This window comes from Phyllobates terribilis, unplaced genomic scaffold, assembly GCF_046119375.1.
Source record: "Phyllobates terribilis strain yellow unplaced genomic scaffold, ASM4611937v1 Scaffold_3__8_contigs__length_932513732, whole genome shotgun sequence".
NCBI classification, from domain to species: domain Eukaryota; kingdom Metazoa; phylum Chordata; class Amphibia; order Anura; family Dendrobatidae; genus Phyllobates; species Phyllobates terribilis.
In genome coordinates this window covers 925400252-925420353 of record NW_027362763.1, presented here as the reverse complement: position 1 = coordinate 925420353, position 20102 = coordinate 925400252, and the positions used below count along the sequence as shown (strand labels likewise).

The following is a 20102-nucleotide window of genomic DNA, read 5'->3' as shown; positions in this document are numbered from 1 at the left end:
CCTGTGACTGATGACCTTAGCCACATATGTAAATATAAAAAGGGTTTTATGATGTTATGATGTGAGTAGCATGCTAATCTCATCACACCGCTGCAAGTAGTGATGGGGGCTGAAGAATGCTTTTTCTGCCCCTGTCCTGGCGCCGCAGTGTTCAAATGTATTTGCATCTGAAAGACACGAATACATTTGAATATGGAAAGAAGGAGCTGTCACATCCTGGACAGCTCCATGGGCCGCACAACATCCGTCGTATATGAATACGAGGAGGTACTGATAAATTGTTGGCCTTGAATACTTGTAGTAGACAAAAATAAATCCAGTTGATATGGAAACAATATTAACTTTGACAAGTGCAGGTGCTACTTTTAGCAGAAAAGGTTACATCATTTTGAAGTTGTGATTAAAAAAAGTTAACCACGTTGTTACGGATCCGGGTGTTGTAACCTCTGTGCTGTGATACAAACAGGGACCAGAGGGGTGTAACTAAGTGCCTACCCGGACCGACCCTGGCCACACGGCGGCTTAGTCGACTCCGTGAACCAAGGAGGGACCGGGAACGTGAACCAGGTGCCACTCTGGGACCGACCTTGTGTGAGAGCAGGCGACTCCCACGGGACTTTTGGCCGAAGCCGACAGGCACAACGGATGAGCACGGCTAGTAAACAGGCAGGTGATGAGGGTAAACAAGCAGGCGGGCACGGGAGATAGACAAGCAGGTGGGCACAGCTGATAGATAGGCAGGTGGACACGGCTGATAAACAGGCAGGCACGGCTAATAGACAGGCAGGCGAGCACGGCTGATATACAGGCAGGTGGGCACGGCTGATAGGCAGGCGGGCACTGGAACCTGAGGGCTGGAGAGAGTGTTAGCACACAAACAACAACCTTGCACAGGCACCTCCATTTTTGAGGAGGTGCCTTATATGAGGGCAGTTTTTCAGCCATTGGCCGGGGACTCTTTAGGATGGCGTGCGTGGCCCCTTTAAGAGGGGGGAGCGCACGCGCTCCCTAAGTACAGTGCCTGGGGAACTGCGCGTGGTGCGCGCACCCCAGGCAGATGCAGCAGGGGAGCCGGAGGATGCTGGACCGGGACCGCGGCAGTGAGGGGATCGGCGTCTCTGCCTGGCAGGAGGCAGATACGCCGACGCTACAGTACCCCAACCTTTATACCCATTCTTCTTTAAGCCCGCAAGAAATTTTTCTAGAAGATGAGGAGCATGAATGTTCTCCCTGGGCTCCCAAGACCTCTCCTCAGGACCAAACCCCTTCCAATCCACAAGAAAGAAAGTCTTTCCCCTTACCCTCTTGATGGCCAAAATCTTCTCTACCTTAAAGACATCCTCAGCGGAGACTGGAGCTGGAGTGGTACCTGGATCGTCAGAGAAAGGATTAAGGACAACAGGCTTGAGGAGAGACACATGAAAGGAATTGGGAATCCGTAAGGAGGCAGGGAGTTTCAGCTTGTACGCCACTGCATTTATTTGGTTCAGAATCTCGAAAGGACCGATGAACCGTGGACCCAACTTGTATGATGGTATCTTGAGACGGACATATTTGGAGGAAAGCCAGACCTTGTCTCCCGGAGGAAATAGAGTCGGATCCAGACGTCTCTTATCAGCATGCTTCTTCATCCGCTCGCAGGACTGAAGAAGCACAGATCTAGTGTCTTCCCAAATCACTGAAAAGTCACTGACGAGAAACTCCGCGGCAGGATTGTCCACTGAAGAAGAGATGGGAAATGGAATTCGGGGGTGTTGACCGTAAACCACAAAAAACGGAGACTTAGCAGAGGACTCACTCACATGATTGTTATAAGAAAACTCAGCCCAAGGCAGAAGTTCTACCCAATCGCTATGGTGAGCATTGACAAAGTGCCGAAGAAAACTGGTAAGGATCTGATTAATATGTTTCACCTGACCATTGGATTGAGGATGATAGGCCGAAGAAAAGTCCAAAGTGACATCCAGCAGCTTGCACGTGGCTCTCTAGAAGCAAGAAGTGAACTGAACTCCTCTGTCCGAGACAATGTGGAGGGGTAAGCCGTGGAGACGAAAGATGTGACGGATGAAGTCCTTAGCCAGCACAGGTGCGGACGGAAGACCAGGCAAAGGAATGAAGTGAGCCATCTTGAAGAAGCGGTCAGCGACCACCCATATGACAGTAGAACCGGCAGATACCGGAAGATCAGTGTTGAAGTCCATAGCAATATGTTGCCAAGGAGCAGAAGGCATGGAGAAAGGAAGAAGACGACAAGCTGGGAGGTGCCTAGGTATCTTGTTTCGGGCACAGGAGGAACAAACCGCAACAAAATCCGCAACATCCTTGTGCAGAGTGGGCCACCAATAATGTCAGACAAAGAGCAAAAGCGTCTTCCTCTTGCCGGCATGACCAGCCAGTTTTGACGAATGACCCCAGAGTAAGACCCTCTTCCGATCCTGAGCCACTACAAAGGTCTTACCAGGAGGTAGATGAGACCGGTCAAGCGGAGCAACAGTCATTATTCTGGAGGGGTCAATGATGTGTAGAGGCTCATCCTCTTGGTCGGTAGACAGGAAAGAGCGGGATAGAGCGTCAGCTTTAATATTCTTGTCTGCCGGGCGGTAATGGAGAGTAAAGCTGAAGCAAGCAAAGAACAAAGACCATCTGGCCTGACGTGGATTTAGTCTTTGGGCGTTCTGCAAGTAATCAAGGTTTTTATGGTCAGTGTAGATGACCACCTAATGCAGAGCCCCCTCAAGCAAGTAGCGCCACTCCTCCAGCGCTAATTTGATGGCCTGCAGTTCTCGATCTCCTATGGAGTAATTGCGCTCGGACGGAGAAAAGAGTTTGGAGAAGAAGCAGCAGGTCACCATTCACCCGGATGAGGATTTCTGGGTGAGCACTGCTCCGGCCCCGGAGGAAGAGGCATCAACCTCCAGGAAGAACTGTTTATTGCAATCTGGACAATGTAGCACTGGAGCCGAGGAGAAGGCATGCTTAAGAGAGACAAAGGCACTTTCCGCCTCGGAAGTCCATTCTCTGGGATTTGCCCCTTTACGGGTGAGAGCAGAGATGGGAGCAGTCCGGGAGGAGAAATGAGGAATGAAGAGGCGGTAATAGTTAGCGAATCCCAGAAACCACTGAATAGCCTTCAGTTGAAGGTCTGGGCCACTTTAAGATGGCAGACACCTTCTCGGGATCCATCCGCAGTCCGGTCTCAGAGATGATATACCCCAAAAATGGTAGTCAGGTCTGCTCAAAGAGGCATTTCTCGTACTTTGCATACAGGCGATTCTTCCGGAGCCTCAGCAGTACCTGATGAACATCCCTCCGATGAGAGAACAGATCAAGGGAGAACACCAAGATATCGTCCAGGTACACCACTACCAGGAATACAGGAGATCTCAGAAGATGTCGTTCACTAACTCCTGGAAGATGGCTGGAGCATTACAGAGACCGAAGGGCATCACGCGGTGCTCATAGTGACCATCCCGAGTGTTGAATGCTGTCTTCAACTCATCTCCCAGCGAATCCAGATCAGATTATACACCCCACGAAGATCGAGCTTGGTGAAGATCTTCGCGCCTTTTAGGCGGTCAAACAGCTCCGAGATGAGAGGCAGGGGGTACTTATTTTTGATGGTAATCTGGTTTAGGCCCCTATAGTCGATACATGGATGAAGAGAGCCATCTTTCTTTTTGTCGAAGAAGAATCCTGCTCCAGCCGGAGAGGTGGATTTCTGGATAAATCCCCTAGCAAGATTCTCTTCTATGTACTCAGAAATAGCATGGGTCTCGGCCAGCGACAAGGGGTAGATTCGCCCGCGAGGAGGTGAAGCACCAGGTATTAGGTCGATGGGGCAATCATACGGCCTATGAGGTGGTTGTGTCTCTGCCTCCTTTTTATCAAAGACGTCCGCATATGACCAGTAGGGTGCCGGCAGGCCAGGTAGGTTAGCTGGAGTAGACGGAGGTCGAGCAGGACGAACCGGAACCAGACAGGACTTATGACATTCCTGACCCCAACGGAGCACCTTACCCGAGCTCCAATTCAGGACGGGCTCATGTCTCTGTAACCAAGGCAGGACAAGCAGGAGGGGATGAGAGAGACTGGACAGCACATAGAAGGAGATCCTCTCCGAATGTAGCATTCCCATCTGAAGAGTTACAGGCTCAGTGACAAACAAGATGGTCTCAGAGAAAAGCTTTCCATCCACAGAGGAAACTGCTAAAGGATTAGCCAGATGTATGGTAGGAATCTGATATCGCTCCACAACGGCCTGTTGAATAAGGTTCCCAGCGGCTCTGAAATCCAGATAGGCAGTCTCGAAGAAGTGGGTCTTATCACTGGTAACCGAAATGGACAGAGTCAAGGGCGGAGAGGAAGAACTTTTGCCTAGGACGACCTCTCAGAGCGGTCCTAGACACTGGAGTTTTCCGGTCTCACCGGACAGTAGCGGATTAGATGCTCTATACTGCCACAATAAAAGCAACTCTCCTCGGCGTGGCGGGCCTCCTGGCGAGACTTGACCATCTTAACTTGGTTGGTGCGAGGCGCAGGGATCTTCTCTCATGGGTCGTCTCCTTAGAATGCTCCTGAAAACGGATGTCGATCCGTGTAGCTAATGACACCAGGTCGTCCAGAAAGGGAGGTATGTCACTACCAGCTAGCTCATCCTTGATCCGTCCGGAAAGGCCCTCCCAAAAGGTGGACACAAGAACCTCATTGTTCCAGGCAAGTTCAGATGCGAGGGTGCAGAAACGCTTGGCATACTGTCCCACAGAGAGACTCCCTTGGCGGAGTCGTTGAAGAGAGGAGACAGTCGAAGATTTTCGACTGTGCTCATCGAACACCTTCCGGAAAGATGCGAGGAAAGCCTGGAGGTCGGACACCAGAGGATCTCCTCTCTCCCACAGAGAGTTAAGCCACGCCAATGCCTCTCCGGTGAGATGAGACATGATGAATGCCACCTTGGCCCGATCGGAGGCCAACTGGAGTGCCAGGAGCTCAAAGTGCAGCATGCACTGATTAATGAAGCCCCGACATAGGGCAGAGTCACCACCAAAACATGGAGGCGCAGATAGCCGGGGTCCTAAGCCGGATGCCACAGCGCCACTGGGTTGAGGTGCCACCGGAACAGGTGCCGCTTGGTTAGAGGCAGACACAGTCGGGGTGGACAGCGCGTCCAAGCGTCAGTTGACTGTCCGCAGATAGGACAGGATAGTATCCTGTTGGGATCTCTGGCAAGAGACCTCTTGGTACAGGTCCGAGAGAGAAGGAGCCTGGGAGCCACCGGATTCCATGGCTTGTGCAAACTGTTACAGATCTGGGTGGTGGAACCTCTGTACTGTGATACAAGGAGGGACCAGAGGGGGGTAACTAAGTGCCTACCCGGACCGACCCTGGCCACACAGAGGCTTTGTCAACTCCGTGAACCAAGGAGTGACCGGGAAGGTGAACCAGGTGCCACTCTGGGACCGACCTTGTGTGAGAGCAGGCGACTCCCACGAGACTTTTGGCCAAAGCCGACAGGCACAGCAGATGAGCACGGTTAGTAGACAGGCAGGTGATGCGAGTAAACAAGCAGGCGGGCACAGCAGATAGACAAGCGGGTGGGCACGGCTGATAGACAGGCAGGCGGGCACGGCTGATAGACAGGCAGGCGGGCACGGCTGATAGACAGGCAGATGGGCACTGGAACCTGAGGGCTGGAGAGAGTGTTAGGACACAAACAACAACCTTGCACAGGCACCTCCATTTTTAGGAGGTGCCTTATATAAGGGCAGTCCTCCGGCCATTGGCCAGGGACTCTTTAGGATGGCGTTAGCGGCCCCTTTAAGAGGGGGGAGCGCACGCGCACACGCCCTAAGTACAGTGCCCGGGGAACTGCGCGTGGTGCGCACTCCGGGCAGATGCAGCAGGGGAGCCGAAGGATGCCGGCCCGGGACCGCGGCGGTGAGGGGATCGGCGTCTCTGCCTGGCAGGAGGCAGAGACGCCGACGCTACACACGTGAGGTGAAGACTGCAACGTTAGCAAAAACTTTCCAAAGGCGTCTTCCTTTTATAGGATAATGCGCCTGTCCACAAGTCTCGTATTGCTCTATAAAAATTCAGTGAATTCGGTTTTAAAATTGTCAATCATCTGCCATTTTCTCCTGATTTTGCCTCATCTGATTATTATTTCTTCCAAAATTCAAAAAAATCATTGCAAGGACGATAAGAATTTATTTTTAAAGGTTTTGAATTACTTTTTGATGAACACATTAAATAGAGTTGAAAGGTGATTTTGTTGAATAAAATAGTATTACTTCAAAAACATGCCATTTTTTTCTAGGCTAGGCCAACTATATATAAATACGACCTAATACATATGTACATACAGTATATGTTAGTCAGACTTATCTGTGATGTATAATTGTTTTATTGTGTTGTTGCAGGTAAATAAAGAATGTGTAAGAGGACTTTGGGCTGGACAACAACAGGAACTGATTTTTTTTCGGAACCGGGATCATGAAAGAGGCAGCATTCAAAACAACAAACATGTTTTAAGAAATTTAATCAACTCCTCCTGTGATCAACCCCTGGGATATCCTATATATGTATCTCCACTGACCACATCCTACCTAGGGACACACAATCAACTCAAGGAATTATTGGGTGGACCTGTGAATTTTGACATTTTTACTTCATGGTTTCAAACAAAATGGCTTATGTAAGTAAGAAAAACAATTGCTAATTAAACAGCATTTTTAGTGTAAAGGATGGAAGAAAGGCATCTATGTAACCTATTTTCAGGTACTGTGTATTCTAAAAATTCCTTATCAGGTAGTTAACAGTTGTAATAATATTATGTATTAAAAGAAAGGTATCCAAACCCAAACTTAATCCCAAAACCAAGTAATTAAAAAAATCAAACATCATCAAATTACAGAGAGTTCCATAGCCTTACAGGTTTGGCTTTATATGCTAAATCATGTGGCAAGGCCCATTAGAGGGTCGATATTGACTTTTAGGATTGCTACCTCCAATAAGTTGCACTGGAATATCTGTTCTCCTCCTCTGAAGAGGATACTTGCATGTGTAATTTCCCAGGGAAGCACTTTATGGATTATAAATCTCCTAATGCTAACGTGGCACAATGAGAAATGTTACCCTTTAAAACCTACATCCATATTTTCAAACAGAAAATCCACAACAGAATACAATTGTAAGGTGTGCAGGGCGGTAGTCATGGGCAAGAGGCTGTTGTTCCCCACACCCTGGCACCCCACAAATAATAAATAATGTCCTGTCTGTTGTGTGGTTTGTGTAAAGTGGATAACGCTCACTTTTTGTCCTGTGGACTCTGTTTGCTCCACAGTTCCGGATCCGGATGCAGCCACACAATCAACAACAGACTCTTTGTCCTTTTTAAACAGTTCAACTTTACTTAACATCTGGTATTCCATCTCAGTTACAGCACAGTACGTTTCCACCTGTTCATCCTGGGCTCTCCCTTCACTTTCTGGCACTTCTGTGGCCCCTGAGACGCTATTTCCTGCCCCGCAGCTCCCATGCTTTCTGGCCCTCTGTGACACGGTTTCCCATCTGGTTTCCCTTTCTAGAAGGTGATTAAGGCACCCGTCTCTATACCTAAGGACCGCTGAAATTAGTGGCAATCACCCGCATGCTGCTTCTTCAAAGTCCCGTGCTCTTCTGTGCTATTCGGCCCACTGGCCTAATCTGCTGCTCATCAAATCTCTCACTATTTTAACTCTGCATTTAACTCTGACTAAAACCAGGAAGTGTCCCTGTTTTATCTACTCCTACCCCTCCCAACTGGGCTGACTTTCCTGAACACATTAACTACTTCTGTACTGAACCTATCTAACTTCCTGAATTAAAGGGCCCTCCACTGCACTTCCCAATTCTATCTGTATCTAACACTTTATCCTATTCCTAAGTCCTAATTCACTATTCTTAAACTGTCCCTATGCTCTATACAATACAATACACTTGAGTCATCCACATATAAAATAGTCATAAAACCGTACACATTATATTATTTACCTTATTATGAATAAGCCGTAAAATACACTTAAGATATACAAAAACGCGCCCATTTTAGTAAGGACAAATTAAATGCATGCATGCCCCGGACATATCTTTACACAATAGCAACAAAGTGGATAGGATTTAACCAAATCTTATCCATATGCTGCATTTTTTTTCCACAAAACACAAGTCCAGAATAAAATTCACTCAAATTTGAAGTAAAAAAAGTGTTCGTTTTACTCCTGCATGACTGGGGAAAAAGTACTCACCGCCAGGGAAGAATCTCTAACACTCCCTTGGTTTTTCTGGAAATTTGCATATTAAATTTTCAAACAAATTGCTCAGCAATAGAGATGAAAAAAATAAGAAACCAATAAAAAATACGTTTTATTCAAATCTTCTACCACTTCATCATAATGTGGCCAGTTTAGCACAAGAAATGTATAATATAATAAATGTAATATTTATTATAGTCACAGTTTGTTATACCCGAAGATTCCCACATTTTATATACTCCCCAAATTTCATAAGGACCCTGTAAATCCTCCAGGGTGTCCAATAGTCTCTGGCATGGGATGGCTATGTGATCCTATCTGCAAGTTCATTGATTATTATCTAACTACCTGTCCTCCATGTCAGGGACTCTATGGACATCCTGACCACAATTGATGACATTACTCTGGATTCAGATATGATTTTGGTCACAGCAGATATTGAATCCTTATACATATGTATAGGACATACATATGGGTTAAAAGCAGAGCACTTCTTTCTGGAGATAATTACTGTAGTTTGGATGGTTCTTTGATAAAATTAATTTTGGAATTGCTTGAATTTATCCTGAATCATAACTTTTTGTATTCAATGACCATTTTTATTTACAAAGGCAGGGCGCTGGCATGGGCACCGCCTGTGCCCCTTTGTACGCAAACCTTTTGTTGGCCTTTGGGAGAGGCGGGGGGTTTTTTGCAACAGGGCACATGCCGCCCACCATGTGGGTGATATATCGATAATTTACTTATGATTTGGCAGGGTTCTGAGGTGGAACTTGATATATTCATGCGTGAGTTAAATGATAACCCATTTAACATGAAACTTACCCACAGGTGGCATAGAAAAAATATGTAATTATGGGACATTTCAATTAGCGTTGAGGATGTTGGCCTGATTCATACAGGCATTTATTTATAAACAAAACAGTAAATTCATTATTACACCCCTCTTCCGCTCACTTGTAATCTACTGTATAATAGGGGCCATTTGGGTTGGTCAGTTTCTTAGGGTGAGGCGGACTTGCTCAAATAATGATAGGTTTGAAGAACAAGCCAAGGATTTGAAAGAAAGATTTTTAAACAGAGGTTATATCCATATGATAATCAAGAATGGATATTGTACAGCTAGACCTACACCACTTGAAATCCTCTAAAAAAAGACTACATATTATTTTCAAAAATTAATGATGAGACTATTGAAACATTTTGAAATGTTAAAAGATCATAAAAGCCACCCACAAATAAATGCATTATCTACTAATATACAAAAACAGCTATATGAAAAAGAGCAGGAAATTACGGAAGAAAAGTTTTCCAAATTTTTGAGGTATGAAATCCCCTATATTGATAACACAGGTCTATAAAATTTCAAGAGCTGTTTTGGTTATGCCACGTAATCTTTAAGTTTTTTAGTGCACTGAATACGAAAATGACCTCTGTTTTGTCTTAGGATATCATGTTTCGTGACAATTTAGGTAACTATGTTAAATAAAGCAATGCCGTGAAATAAATGAAAATTAGAAAATAAATTTTTTATTACAAATTTTTCATAAAAATCATTTTTGAACTGAAATGAGCTCACTAACACTCACTAAAATAGTTTTTTTTTCCCTGTGAGGCTCCTCTTGGTACATTTACGCTTGTGAGTAGCATCCGGAATGTCTCTCTGAAGCATCCAACAGTAGTCTGCCATCATTGTAATGCTCCATTTTCCCTGGTATCTTCTTTCCATCTCTTTAATGTCCTGGTGGAATCGTTCACCTTGCTCTTCACTCACAGCTCCCAAATTTTCAGGAAAGTAGTCAATGTGGGAATGTAGGATATGTACTTTCGAACTCTTCAGGCAACCTAAAGCTTGAAATGCTTTCAGCATTCGTCCGACGATCTTTTTGAAGTCAGGATCTTTTTTATTGCCCATCATGGTATTGACAAACTCTATATCAGCTATAAGCCTTCTAATATCTGGTCCGACGAACACACCTGCCTTCAATTTTGCCTCCGAGAGGCTTGGAAACTTGGTGACCAACTATTTGAAGCATTCCCCATCTCTTGGAAGTGATTTTACAAATTGCTTCATCAAGCCCAATTTTATGTAGAGAGGTGGTAGAAGAACTTTATAGGGAGGTACCAAAGTTTCTCGGGACATTTTTTTCACCGACTGTGAGCACCCTCGGCTGCCAACTCTTCTTGGTCCAGTGATTTTGTCAGTCTCGACTGTCCCACAGACACAGAAAACAAGGGTATTTGGTATACCCAGCTTGTTGCCTGAGCAGCATGCACAAGACCTTCAAATCTCCACACACTTGCCAACCGTGGTCTTTATATTTAAGTTTACGAAGAACCAATTCCAAGTTCTCGTAGGTTTCCTTCAAGTGTACGGAATGACCTACAGGGATGGAAGCGTAAAAACTGCCGTTGTGGAGTAAAACTGCTTTCAGACTTCTTTTTGAAGAATCTATAAAAAGACACCATTGCGCTGAATCATATTGGATTTCGAATTGACCCATCAAAAATTCAACATTGATGCAATAAACCAACTTGTCTTCCTGGGCAAAGTGAGGGCCCCGTCACACTAAGCGATGCAGCAGCGATCCCGACAACGATACGACCTGTCAGGGATCGTTGCTGCATCGCTAATACATCGCTGGTGAGCTGTCAAACAGGCAGGCTCACCAGCGATTAGGGGAGCAGCGATATCGTGGAAAGAATCGTTCCACGATGTCCTGCTCCCGTTACCAGCCTGCTGCAAGCAGGAGCAGGCTGGTAACTATGGTAAACATCGGGTTACTAAGTGCGCGTGTGCCCCTAGTAACCCGCTGTTTACCATGGATACCACTCTGCTACGGTGCGCGGGAGCCTCCGCGCACCGTAGCAGAGTGGTATCCATGGTAAACAGCGGGTTACTAAGTGCGCGCGTGCCCCTAGTAACCCGATGTTTACCATAGTTACCAGCCAGATCGTTGGTCCCGCTGGTCACACACAGCGATGTGTGCTGGCCAGCGGGAGGCCAACGACCAAAAAATGGTCCAGGACACTATGCAACGATCAGCGACCTCACAGCAGGGGCCTGATCGTTGCAAAGTGTCACACACAGCGACATCGCTGGTGAGGTTGCTGGTGAGTCACCAAAACCGTGACTCAGCAGCGATATCGCTAGCGATCTCGCTATGTGAGACGGGGGCTTAAGGAACAAACTCCTTTTCACAATGTCTGAACCATGAAAAAGACACTACCCTTTCACATTGCATGAACAAAAGTAACAGTCGTCACTATGGTTCTTTTGCTCTCCCCATACCATGGGAATCCCATAGCGGAATGCTTTTTTCTTACCCTTGAACCAATTTCGGAGGTCCTCAACACACCGTTTGCACACTTTATGAGGCACCCAAACTTTATCTTGATCTCCAAGTTTTAGCCGGAAGTATGTGAAGTATACTTTTTTCACAAAGTCTGTAATATTCAGCTGATGATTCAACACTGTATATTCACCACAAATGAAACAGAAATGGTCAGGCAAATTAATACACTTCTGCAAAGCCATAGCGCTAATTTGGGGAAGCACGGTTGATGAATGAAATTCCAATGCAAGTTTCTTAAAAGCATAAGGACCTTTCATTATGTCACTAACCACCTGACTGCCACCAGCCAATCACGCAGTTCCTATTGATGTTAATGGGAAAAAAATAAGCTGCCTGCTGATGATTCACACCAGAGTTTGCAGAAGAACCTATAGGTTTGTGGAAAGTCCTGACGTTTAGGATTTTTTTTCAATATTTTTTTTTGCTATCAAAACACCAAAATACATGGAAATTATATGAAAATAATCAAACAGCTTTTTAGTCGCAGACCTGTGTAAATGACATGGTATTCAAAGAAATGGTGATGATTTATCATACATTGGATGAAATACATACTAATGCCATACAAGATTCCCTGTTGGACATCACGATATATACAACTACTCCACAGGACTCCATTCACACCATAGAGAATTATCATCCTACACATGCAATTATTTTTAATCCTACCGTCATTAAAATTAATAGATCCAGTGTTTTAAGTAGGAATGGAGCAATCTCCACTTTACCACTCACACCTATTTAACTAGATCCTATTATCACACAAAACCATATTGACATGTTGAAAGATGAAAGTATAGATGATTTGGAAACTACACAACAAGATAGACCACTAACATCAAACTTGCCAACATCTTCCAAAAAAACAGCAAGTAAAGATAAACATTCTGATAATCATAATACAAAAAGAATTGCTGTAAATAGAATTTTTTTCTTAAAGACAAAACAAAGAAGACAAAAAGTGGATGTGGGGGGGGGGGGGTCTACCAAAAAAAGATAAAAACTTCATCCAATCCTAAAGACACAGGACAAGAAAAAAATAATTTAAGCAGATATAATCTAACCAATCCAGAACAAAATCTGCTACAGAAAGGTTTAAAATTCGCCCCCACATGCCACTTCAATAAATTTGACACATTCATAGGCATAAAAAAATTCATGCAAAATCTAGCCCTAAAAAGACTATTTCAAGTAACAACAAAACGGAGCTTAATCATGAAAATAATGAACACACAACACAGTATATACATACAAACCGGAAATTAAAATCTACATTCAACCCAGAAAATGAATATTTAGACGCTTTTAATACTTTTCAAAATTCGGTAATTAAAAACATTCCTAAGGTTAAAAAAAAAATTACAATAACCTTACGAAAATAGATCAATTTAATAAAAAAAAGCTTAAAAAAACTAAAATATTGGGATACGTACAGCCGATAAAGGCAGGGGTATCGTTATTTTGGATCAGGAAACATGCCACGCCAAGTCTATTCGACTATTAAATGATAATAAAACATATAAAAAATTATTGTTTAATTCCACTTTAAGATATAAAAAAGAACTAAAAGTCCTGATTGATATAGGGAAAAAAGTAACATTTTATCACCACAGGAATATTAATATTCAAAACCCATGTATGGCCATGTTCTACTACATACCAAAAATTCATAAGGGTGACCAGAACCCACCAGGCAGACCGATAATATTGGGAATTAAATGCTTAACCTCAAACTTATCAGAATATTTGGACCATATTCTACAAAAATATGTCCCAATTCTACCTGCCTATTAGTGTTGAGCCACCCCCGTAGTGTTCGGGTTCGGTTCGGTTCGTCGAACACCGGGATGTTCGAGGAACTGTTCGTCGAACTGTTCGTCGAACACCTTAGAACACCGTCGAACACCGTTAAAACCAATGGCAGGCAAACAAAAACACATAGAAACACATAGAAAACACCTGCAAAGGTGTCCAAAAGCTGACAAACTGCTCAGAAGACACTCTCTTTAAAAAAGCCGGCCGGCAAATTCAGCAGCGGCATACACCGGTACCCGACAATTTAGACAAGAAGGAATAGAGCATCACACATAGATTAGATAGAAACATGTCAGTCACACATATAAGAAGCACAGTGACAGTGTTGGTTACTGCACTTGTCATTTAGTGTAAAGGATTTATTAAAAAAAATATTAGTGTTTTCATGCACCGTCTCTTTAAAAAAGCCGGCCGGCAATTCAGCATCTGTACCCGACAATTTAGAACAGAAAGAATAGAGCTTCACACATAGATTAGATAGATAGAAACATGTCAGTCACATATATAATAAGTACAGTGATAGTGTTGCTTACTGTACTTGTCATTTAGTGTAAAGGATTTATTTAAAAAAATAATAGTGTTTTCATGCACTGTCTCTTTAAAAAAGCCGGCCGGCAATTCAGCAGCGGTACCCGACAATTTAGAACAGAAAGATAGAGCATCACACATAGATTAGATAGATAGAAACATGTCAGTCACATATATATGAAGTACAGTGATAGTGTTGGTTACTGTACTTGTCATTTAGTATTAAAATAAAGGATTTATTATTAAAAAAATTGGCGTGGGGTTCCCCTTAATTTTAGGCTCTAGCGGAGGTTAAGCAGACGGCTGGGGCAGATGTTTGAAGCCTGGGAAGGGGGTAATACCCACGGAGCTTCCCAGGCTACTAATATCAGCCCCCAGCTGAATACATAGCCTTTACTAGCTATTAAAATGGGGGACCCCCCAAAAAAAATGACGTGGGGTCCCCCCTAATTTAATAGCTAGCAAAGGCTAGGCAGACAGCTGGGGGCTGATATTAATAGCCCAGGAAGGGAGCCATGAATATTGGCCCCCTCCCAGGCTAGAAACACCAGCCGTCAGCCGCCCCAGAAATGGCGCATTCATAGGATGCGCCAATTCTGGCACTTAGCCTCGCTCTTCCACGCTGCCCTGGTGCGGTGGCAGGGGGTAATAGGGTTGGGGTTGATGTCAGCTTATAATGCCAGCTGACATCAAGCCCAGGTTAGTAATGGAGAGGCGTCTATAAGACACCCCCATTACTAACCCCATAGTCAAAGTTAAAAAAAACACAAACACCCAGAATAAAGTCCTTTAATTGAAATAAAGACACAATCCTTTATTGTTCTAAATTAAACCATACTTACCATCACGCCCATTCCAGCTGAAGCCAACGATCTCCTGCAATAAAAGAAAAATAATAAAGCAACCTCATCCTTACCTTTCCATGGTTCCCACGACAGCTTCAGCTCTGCTACATCGAGATGACAGGCTGGACCGCAGCAGAACGCTGCCATCCAGCCTGTCATCCCGCAGACACTGAGAAGCGCAGGCTTGCTTGCGCTGCTCAGCGTCTCTCTGTGACGACATCCAGATGAGCCGAGTTCATGTCCAATGAACTCGGCTCACCTCATGGACGTCACTGACAGCGTGGGAAAATTCTCACGCTGAAGCGCTGATTGCAGGAGAATTTTCCCACGCTGTCAGTGACGTGCAGGAGGTGAGCTGAGTTCATTGGACATGAGCTCACCTCATGCACATCACTGACAGCGTGGGAGAATTCTCCTGCACTCAGCACTTCAGCGTGAGAATTTTCCCACGCTGTCAGTGACGTGCATGAGGTGAGCCGAGTTCATTGGACATGACCTCGGCTCATCTGGATGCCGTCACAGCGAGACAGTGAGGAGCGCAAGCATGCCTGCGCTTCTCAGTGTCTGCGGGATGACAGACTGGATGGCAGCGTTCTGCTGCGGTCCAGCCAGTCATCTCGATGTAGCAGAGCTGAAGCTGTCGTGGGAACCATGGAAAGGTAAGGATGAGGTTGGTTTATTATTTTTCTTTTATTTCAGGAGATCGTTGGCTTCAGCTGGAATGGGTGTGATGGTAAGTATGGTTTAATTTAGAACAATAAAGAATTGTGTCTTTATTTCAATTAAAGGACTTTATTCTGGGTGTTGTGTTTTTTTTAAATACTTTACTAGAAATTCATGGCGGTCATGTCTAATACTGGCGTGACCCCATGAATTTTGGGCTTGGGGCCAGCTGATAATACCAAGCTGGCCCTAACCCCTTTATTACCCAGTGAGCCACCGCACCAGGGCCCTGGATGAGTTGGGTACAGCGCCAGAAGATGGCGCTTCTATGAACGCGCCATTTTCCGGGGTGGCTGCGGACTGCAATTTGTAGCGGGGGGGGGGCCCAGAAAGCTTGGGCCTCCCTGCACTGCAGATTCCAGCCCCCAGCTGCCTAGTTGTACCTGGCTGGACACAAAAATAGGGCGAAGCCCCACGTACTTTTATTTTAATTATTTCATGAAATTCATGAAATAATTAAGAAAAAAAGGCCTTCCCTATATTGTTGTGTCCAGCCAGGTACAAATAGGCAGCTGGTGGTTGGGGGCAGCCCGTTCCCGCCTGCTGTACCTGGCTGGACACAAATATAGTGCGAAGCCCCACTTCAATTTTTTTTAATTATTTCATGAAATTCATGAAATAATTAAGAAAAAAAGGGCTTCCCTATATTGTTGTGTCCGGCCAGGTACAAATAGGCAGCAGGTGGTTGGGGGCAGCCCGTTCCTGCCTGCTGTACCTGGCTGGACACAAATATAGTGCGAAGCCCCACTTCAATTTTTTTTAATTATTTCATGAAATTCATGAAATAATTAAGAAAAAAAGGCCTTCCCTATATTGTTGTGTCCGGCCAGGTACAAATAGGCAGCTGGTGGTTGGGGGCAGCCCATTCCTGCCTGCTGTACCTGGCTGGACACAAATATAGTGCGAAGCCCCACGTCAATTTTTTTAAATTATTTCAGGAAATTCATGAAATAATTTAAAAAAAATTGACGTGGGGCTTCGCACTATATTTGTGTTCAGCCAGGTACAGCAGGCAGGAACGGGCTGCCCCCAACCACCAGCTGCCTATTTGTACCTGGCTGGACACAACAATATAGGGAAGCCCTTTTTTTCTTAATTATTTCATGAAATAATTTAAAGAAAATTGACGTGGGGCTTCGCCCTGTTTTTGTGTCCAGCCAGGTACAACTAGGCAGCTGGGGGCTGGAATCCGCAGCGCAGGGAGGCCCAAGCTTTCTGGGCCACCCCCGCTGCAAATTGCAGTCCGCAGCCACCCCGGAAAATGGCGCGTTCATAGAAGCGCCATCTTCTGGCGCTGTACCCAACTCATCCAGGGCCCTGATGCGGTGGCTCACTGGGTAATAAAGGGGTTAGGGCCAGCTTGGCATTATCAGCTGGCCCTAAGCCCGAAATTCATGGGGTCACGCCAATATTAGACATGACCACCATGAATTTCTAGTAAAGTATTTAAAAAAAACACAACACCCAGAAAAAAGTCCTTTAATTGAAATAAACACACAATTCTTTATTGTTCTAAATTAAACCATACTTACCATCACGCCCATTCCAGCTGAAGCCAACGATCTCCTGAAATAAAAGAAAAATAATAAAGCAACATCATCCTTACCTTTCCATGGTTCCCATGACAGCTTCAGCTCTGCTACATCGAGATGACAGGCTGGACCGCAGCAGAACGCTGCCATCCAGCCTGTCATCCCGCAGACACTGAGAAGCGCAGGCTTGCTTGCGCTCCACAGTGTCTCTCTGTGAGGGCATCCAGATGAGCCGAGTTAATGTCCAATGAACTCGGCTCACCTCATGCACGTCACTGACAGCGTGGGAAAATTCTCCTGCACTCAGCGCTTCAGCGTGGGAGAATTCTCACACTGAAGCGCTGAGTGCAGGAGAATTCTCCCACGCTGTCAGTGACGTGCATAAGGTGAGCTCATGTCCAATGAACTCAGCTCACCTCCTGCACGTCACTGACAGCGTGGGAGAATTCTCCTGCACTCACCGCTTCAGCTTGAGAATTTTCCCACGCTGTCAGTGACGTGCATGAGGTGAGCCGAGTTCATTGGACATGAACTCGGCTCATCTGGATGTCGTCACAGAGAGACGCTGAGCAGCGCAAGCAAGCCTGCGCTTCTCAGTGTCTGCGGGATGAGAGGCTGGATGGCAGCGTTCTGCTGCGGTCCAGCCTGTCATCTCGATGTAGCAGAGCTGAAGCTGTCGTGGGAACCATGGAAAGGTAAGGATGAGGTTGCTTTATTATTTTTCTTTTATTGCAGGAGATCGTTGGCTTCAGCTGGAATGGGCGTGACGGTAAGTATGGTTTAATTTAGGACAATAAAGGATTGTGTCTTTATTTCAATTAAAGGACTTTATTCTGGGTGTTTGTGTTTTTTTTAACTTTGACTATGGGGTTAGTAATGGGGGTGTCTTATAGACGCCTCTCCATTACCAACCTGGGCTTGATGTCAGCTGGCATTATAAGCTGACATCAACCCCAACCCTATTACCCCCTGCCACCGCACCAGGGCAGCGTGGAAGAGCGAGGCTAAGTGCCAGAATTGGCGCATCCTATGAATGCGCCATTTCTGGGGCGGCTGACGGCTGGTGTTTCTAGCCTGGGAGGGGGCCAATATTCATGGCTCCCTTCCTGGGCTATTAATATCAGCCCCCAGCTGTCTGCCTAGCCTTTGCTAGCTATTAAATTAGGGGGGACCCCACGTCATTTCTTTTGGGGGGTCCCCCATTTTAATAGCTAGTAAAGGCTATGTATTCAGCTGGGGGCTGATATTAGTAGCCTGGGAAGCTCCGTGGGTATTACCCCCTTCCCAGGCTTCAAACATCTGCCCCAGCCGTCTGCTTAACCTCCGCTAGAGCCTAAAATTAAGGGGAACCCCACGCCAATTGTTTTAATAATAAATCCTTTATTTTAATACTAAATGACAAGTACAGTAACCAACACTATCACTGTACTTCATATATATGTGACTGACATGTTTCTATCTATCTAATCTATGTATGATGCTCTATTCTGTCTGTTATAAATTGTCGGGTACCGCTGCTGAATTGCCGGCTGGCTTTTTTAAAGAGACAGTGCATGAAAACACTATTATTTTTTTAAATAAATCCTTTACACTAAATGACAAGTACAGTAATCAACACTGTCACTGCACTTCTTATATATGTGACTGACATGTTTCTATCTATCTAATCTATGTGTGATTCTCTATTCCTTTTATTCTAAATTGTCGGGTACCGCTGCTGAATTGCCGGCCGGCTTTTTTAAAGAGACGGTGCATGAAAACACTATTATTTTTTTTGATAAATCATTTACGCTAAATGACAAGTACAGTAAGCAACACTATCACTGTACTTCGTATATATGTGGCTGACATGTTTATATCTATCTAATCTATGTGTGAAGCTCTATTCTTTCGGTTCTAAATTGTCGGGTACAGGTGTATGCCGCTGCTGAATTGCCGGCTTTTCATGTTTCACTGTGGGCACTGTTCCCATCGATTTGGGCAATCACTGTAATGCCACAACCACCATGGCTGTGGCATTACAGTGAGTGGCAGACAATCCCTGCATGATTGGTGCTCTAAATAGCGCCAGACATGCAGGACACGCTTTTGGTGCACGAACAGTTATCGAACATAACCTCGAACAGCCGAATTTTTTGCAAATCGTTCGGGTTCGTCGAACAACTCGAACACCGCCCAAAACAGCTCGAATTTGAGATTGGCGAACAGTTCAAGTCGAACACCGCTCATCTCTACTGCCTATATCAAAGACACAAAAGATATATTACAAATTCTGAAACATATTAAATGGGAACTCCACTATATTGTGCGGACAATTGGCATTTCATCTTTATAAATGGTCAGAAATAACCAAAAAGAATGTGAGGCAGTGGGATTTTTCTTAAAATTGGAAGAGGATGATCTAAAAATAATGTTGGAACAGATTAATTTTATAAAAAAAGGTCATAATGTTTATTTTAACTTAGAAATATTTTAAATACAAAGATCAATTTTACCTGCAGACATGAAGTACTGCGATGGGGACCAGATTTGCACCAAGTTTCGCTAATCTCTATGTTGGCAGATGGGAGAGTGAGAATATCCTGCCATGTGGGGTTCTTGGTGCAGGTCTAGTCCTCTGGAAACATTTTATTGACGATATCTATTTCATTTGGACGGGAGGACAAGATTCTTTGACACAATTTTTACTAGTATTAATAAAAATAATTTTCATTTACATTTTACCTCTATTACCAACTCTACAAACACTTTTTTCACACCACTGTATCACTATATTTATTGATGGTAATAATAATATAGAGAGCATGAGGTATAGTCATTGGGCCCAATTCATTACGGCTGGCCTTGCACACTCCCGTGTTAATGAATGGACGGCTGGAGTAAGATGCACCTAATTCATTAATAGGTGCACACTACTTAATGAATTAGGCACAACTTACAACTGGAATGCACCTCTTAGAGGAACGTGTCCCTAGTCAGTGACTGGAGTACGTTTATGGTGTAATTTACGCAATT

At 44.7% G+C, this 20102-nt stretch overlaps 1 protein-coding gene across 1 annotated transcript in view; it reads left to right on the top strand.

The window, feature by feature from the left end:
• Positions 1-20102, top strand: part of LOC141257813 (pecanex-like protein 2) — a 1433759-nt gene that overhangs the window by 1347072 nt on the left and 66585 nt on the right. The window contains exon 30 of the mRNA XM_073672817.1: positions 6417-6691. Within this exon, the coding sequence (XP_073528918.1) occupies positions 6417-6691 (275 nt within the window). The remainder of the gene's footprint in view (positions 1-6416; positions 6692-20102) is intronic.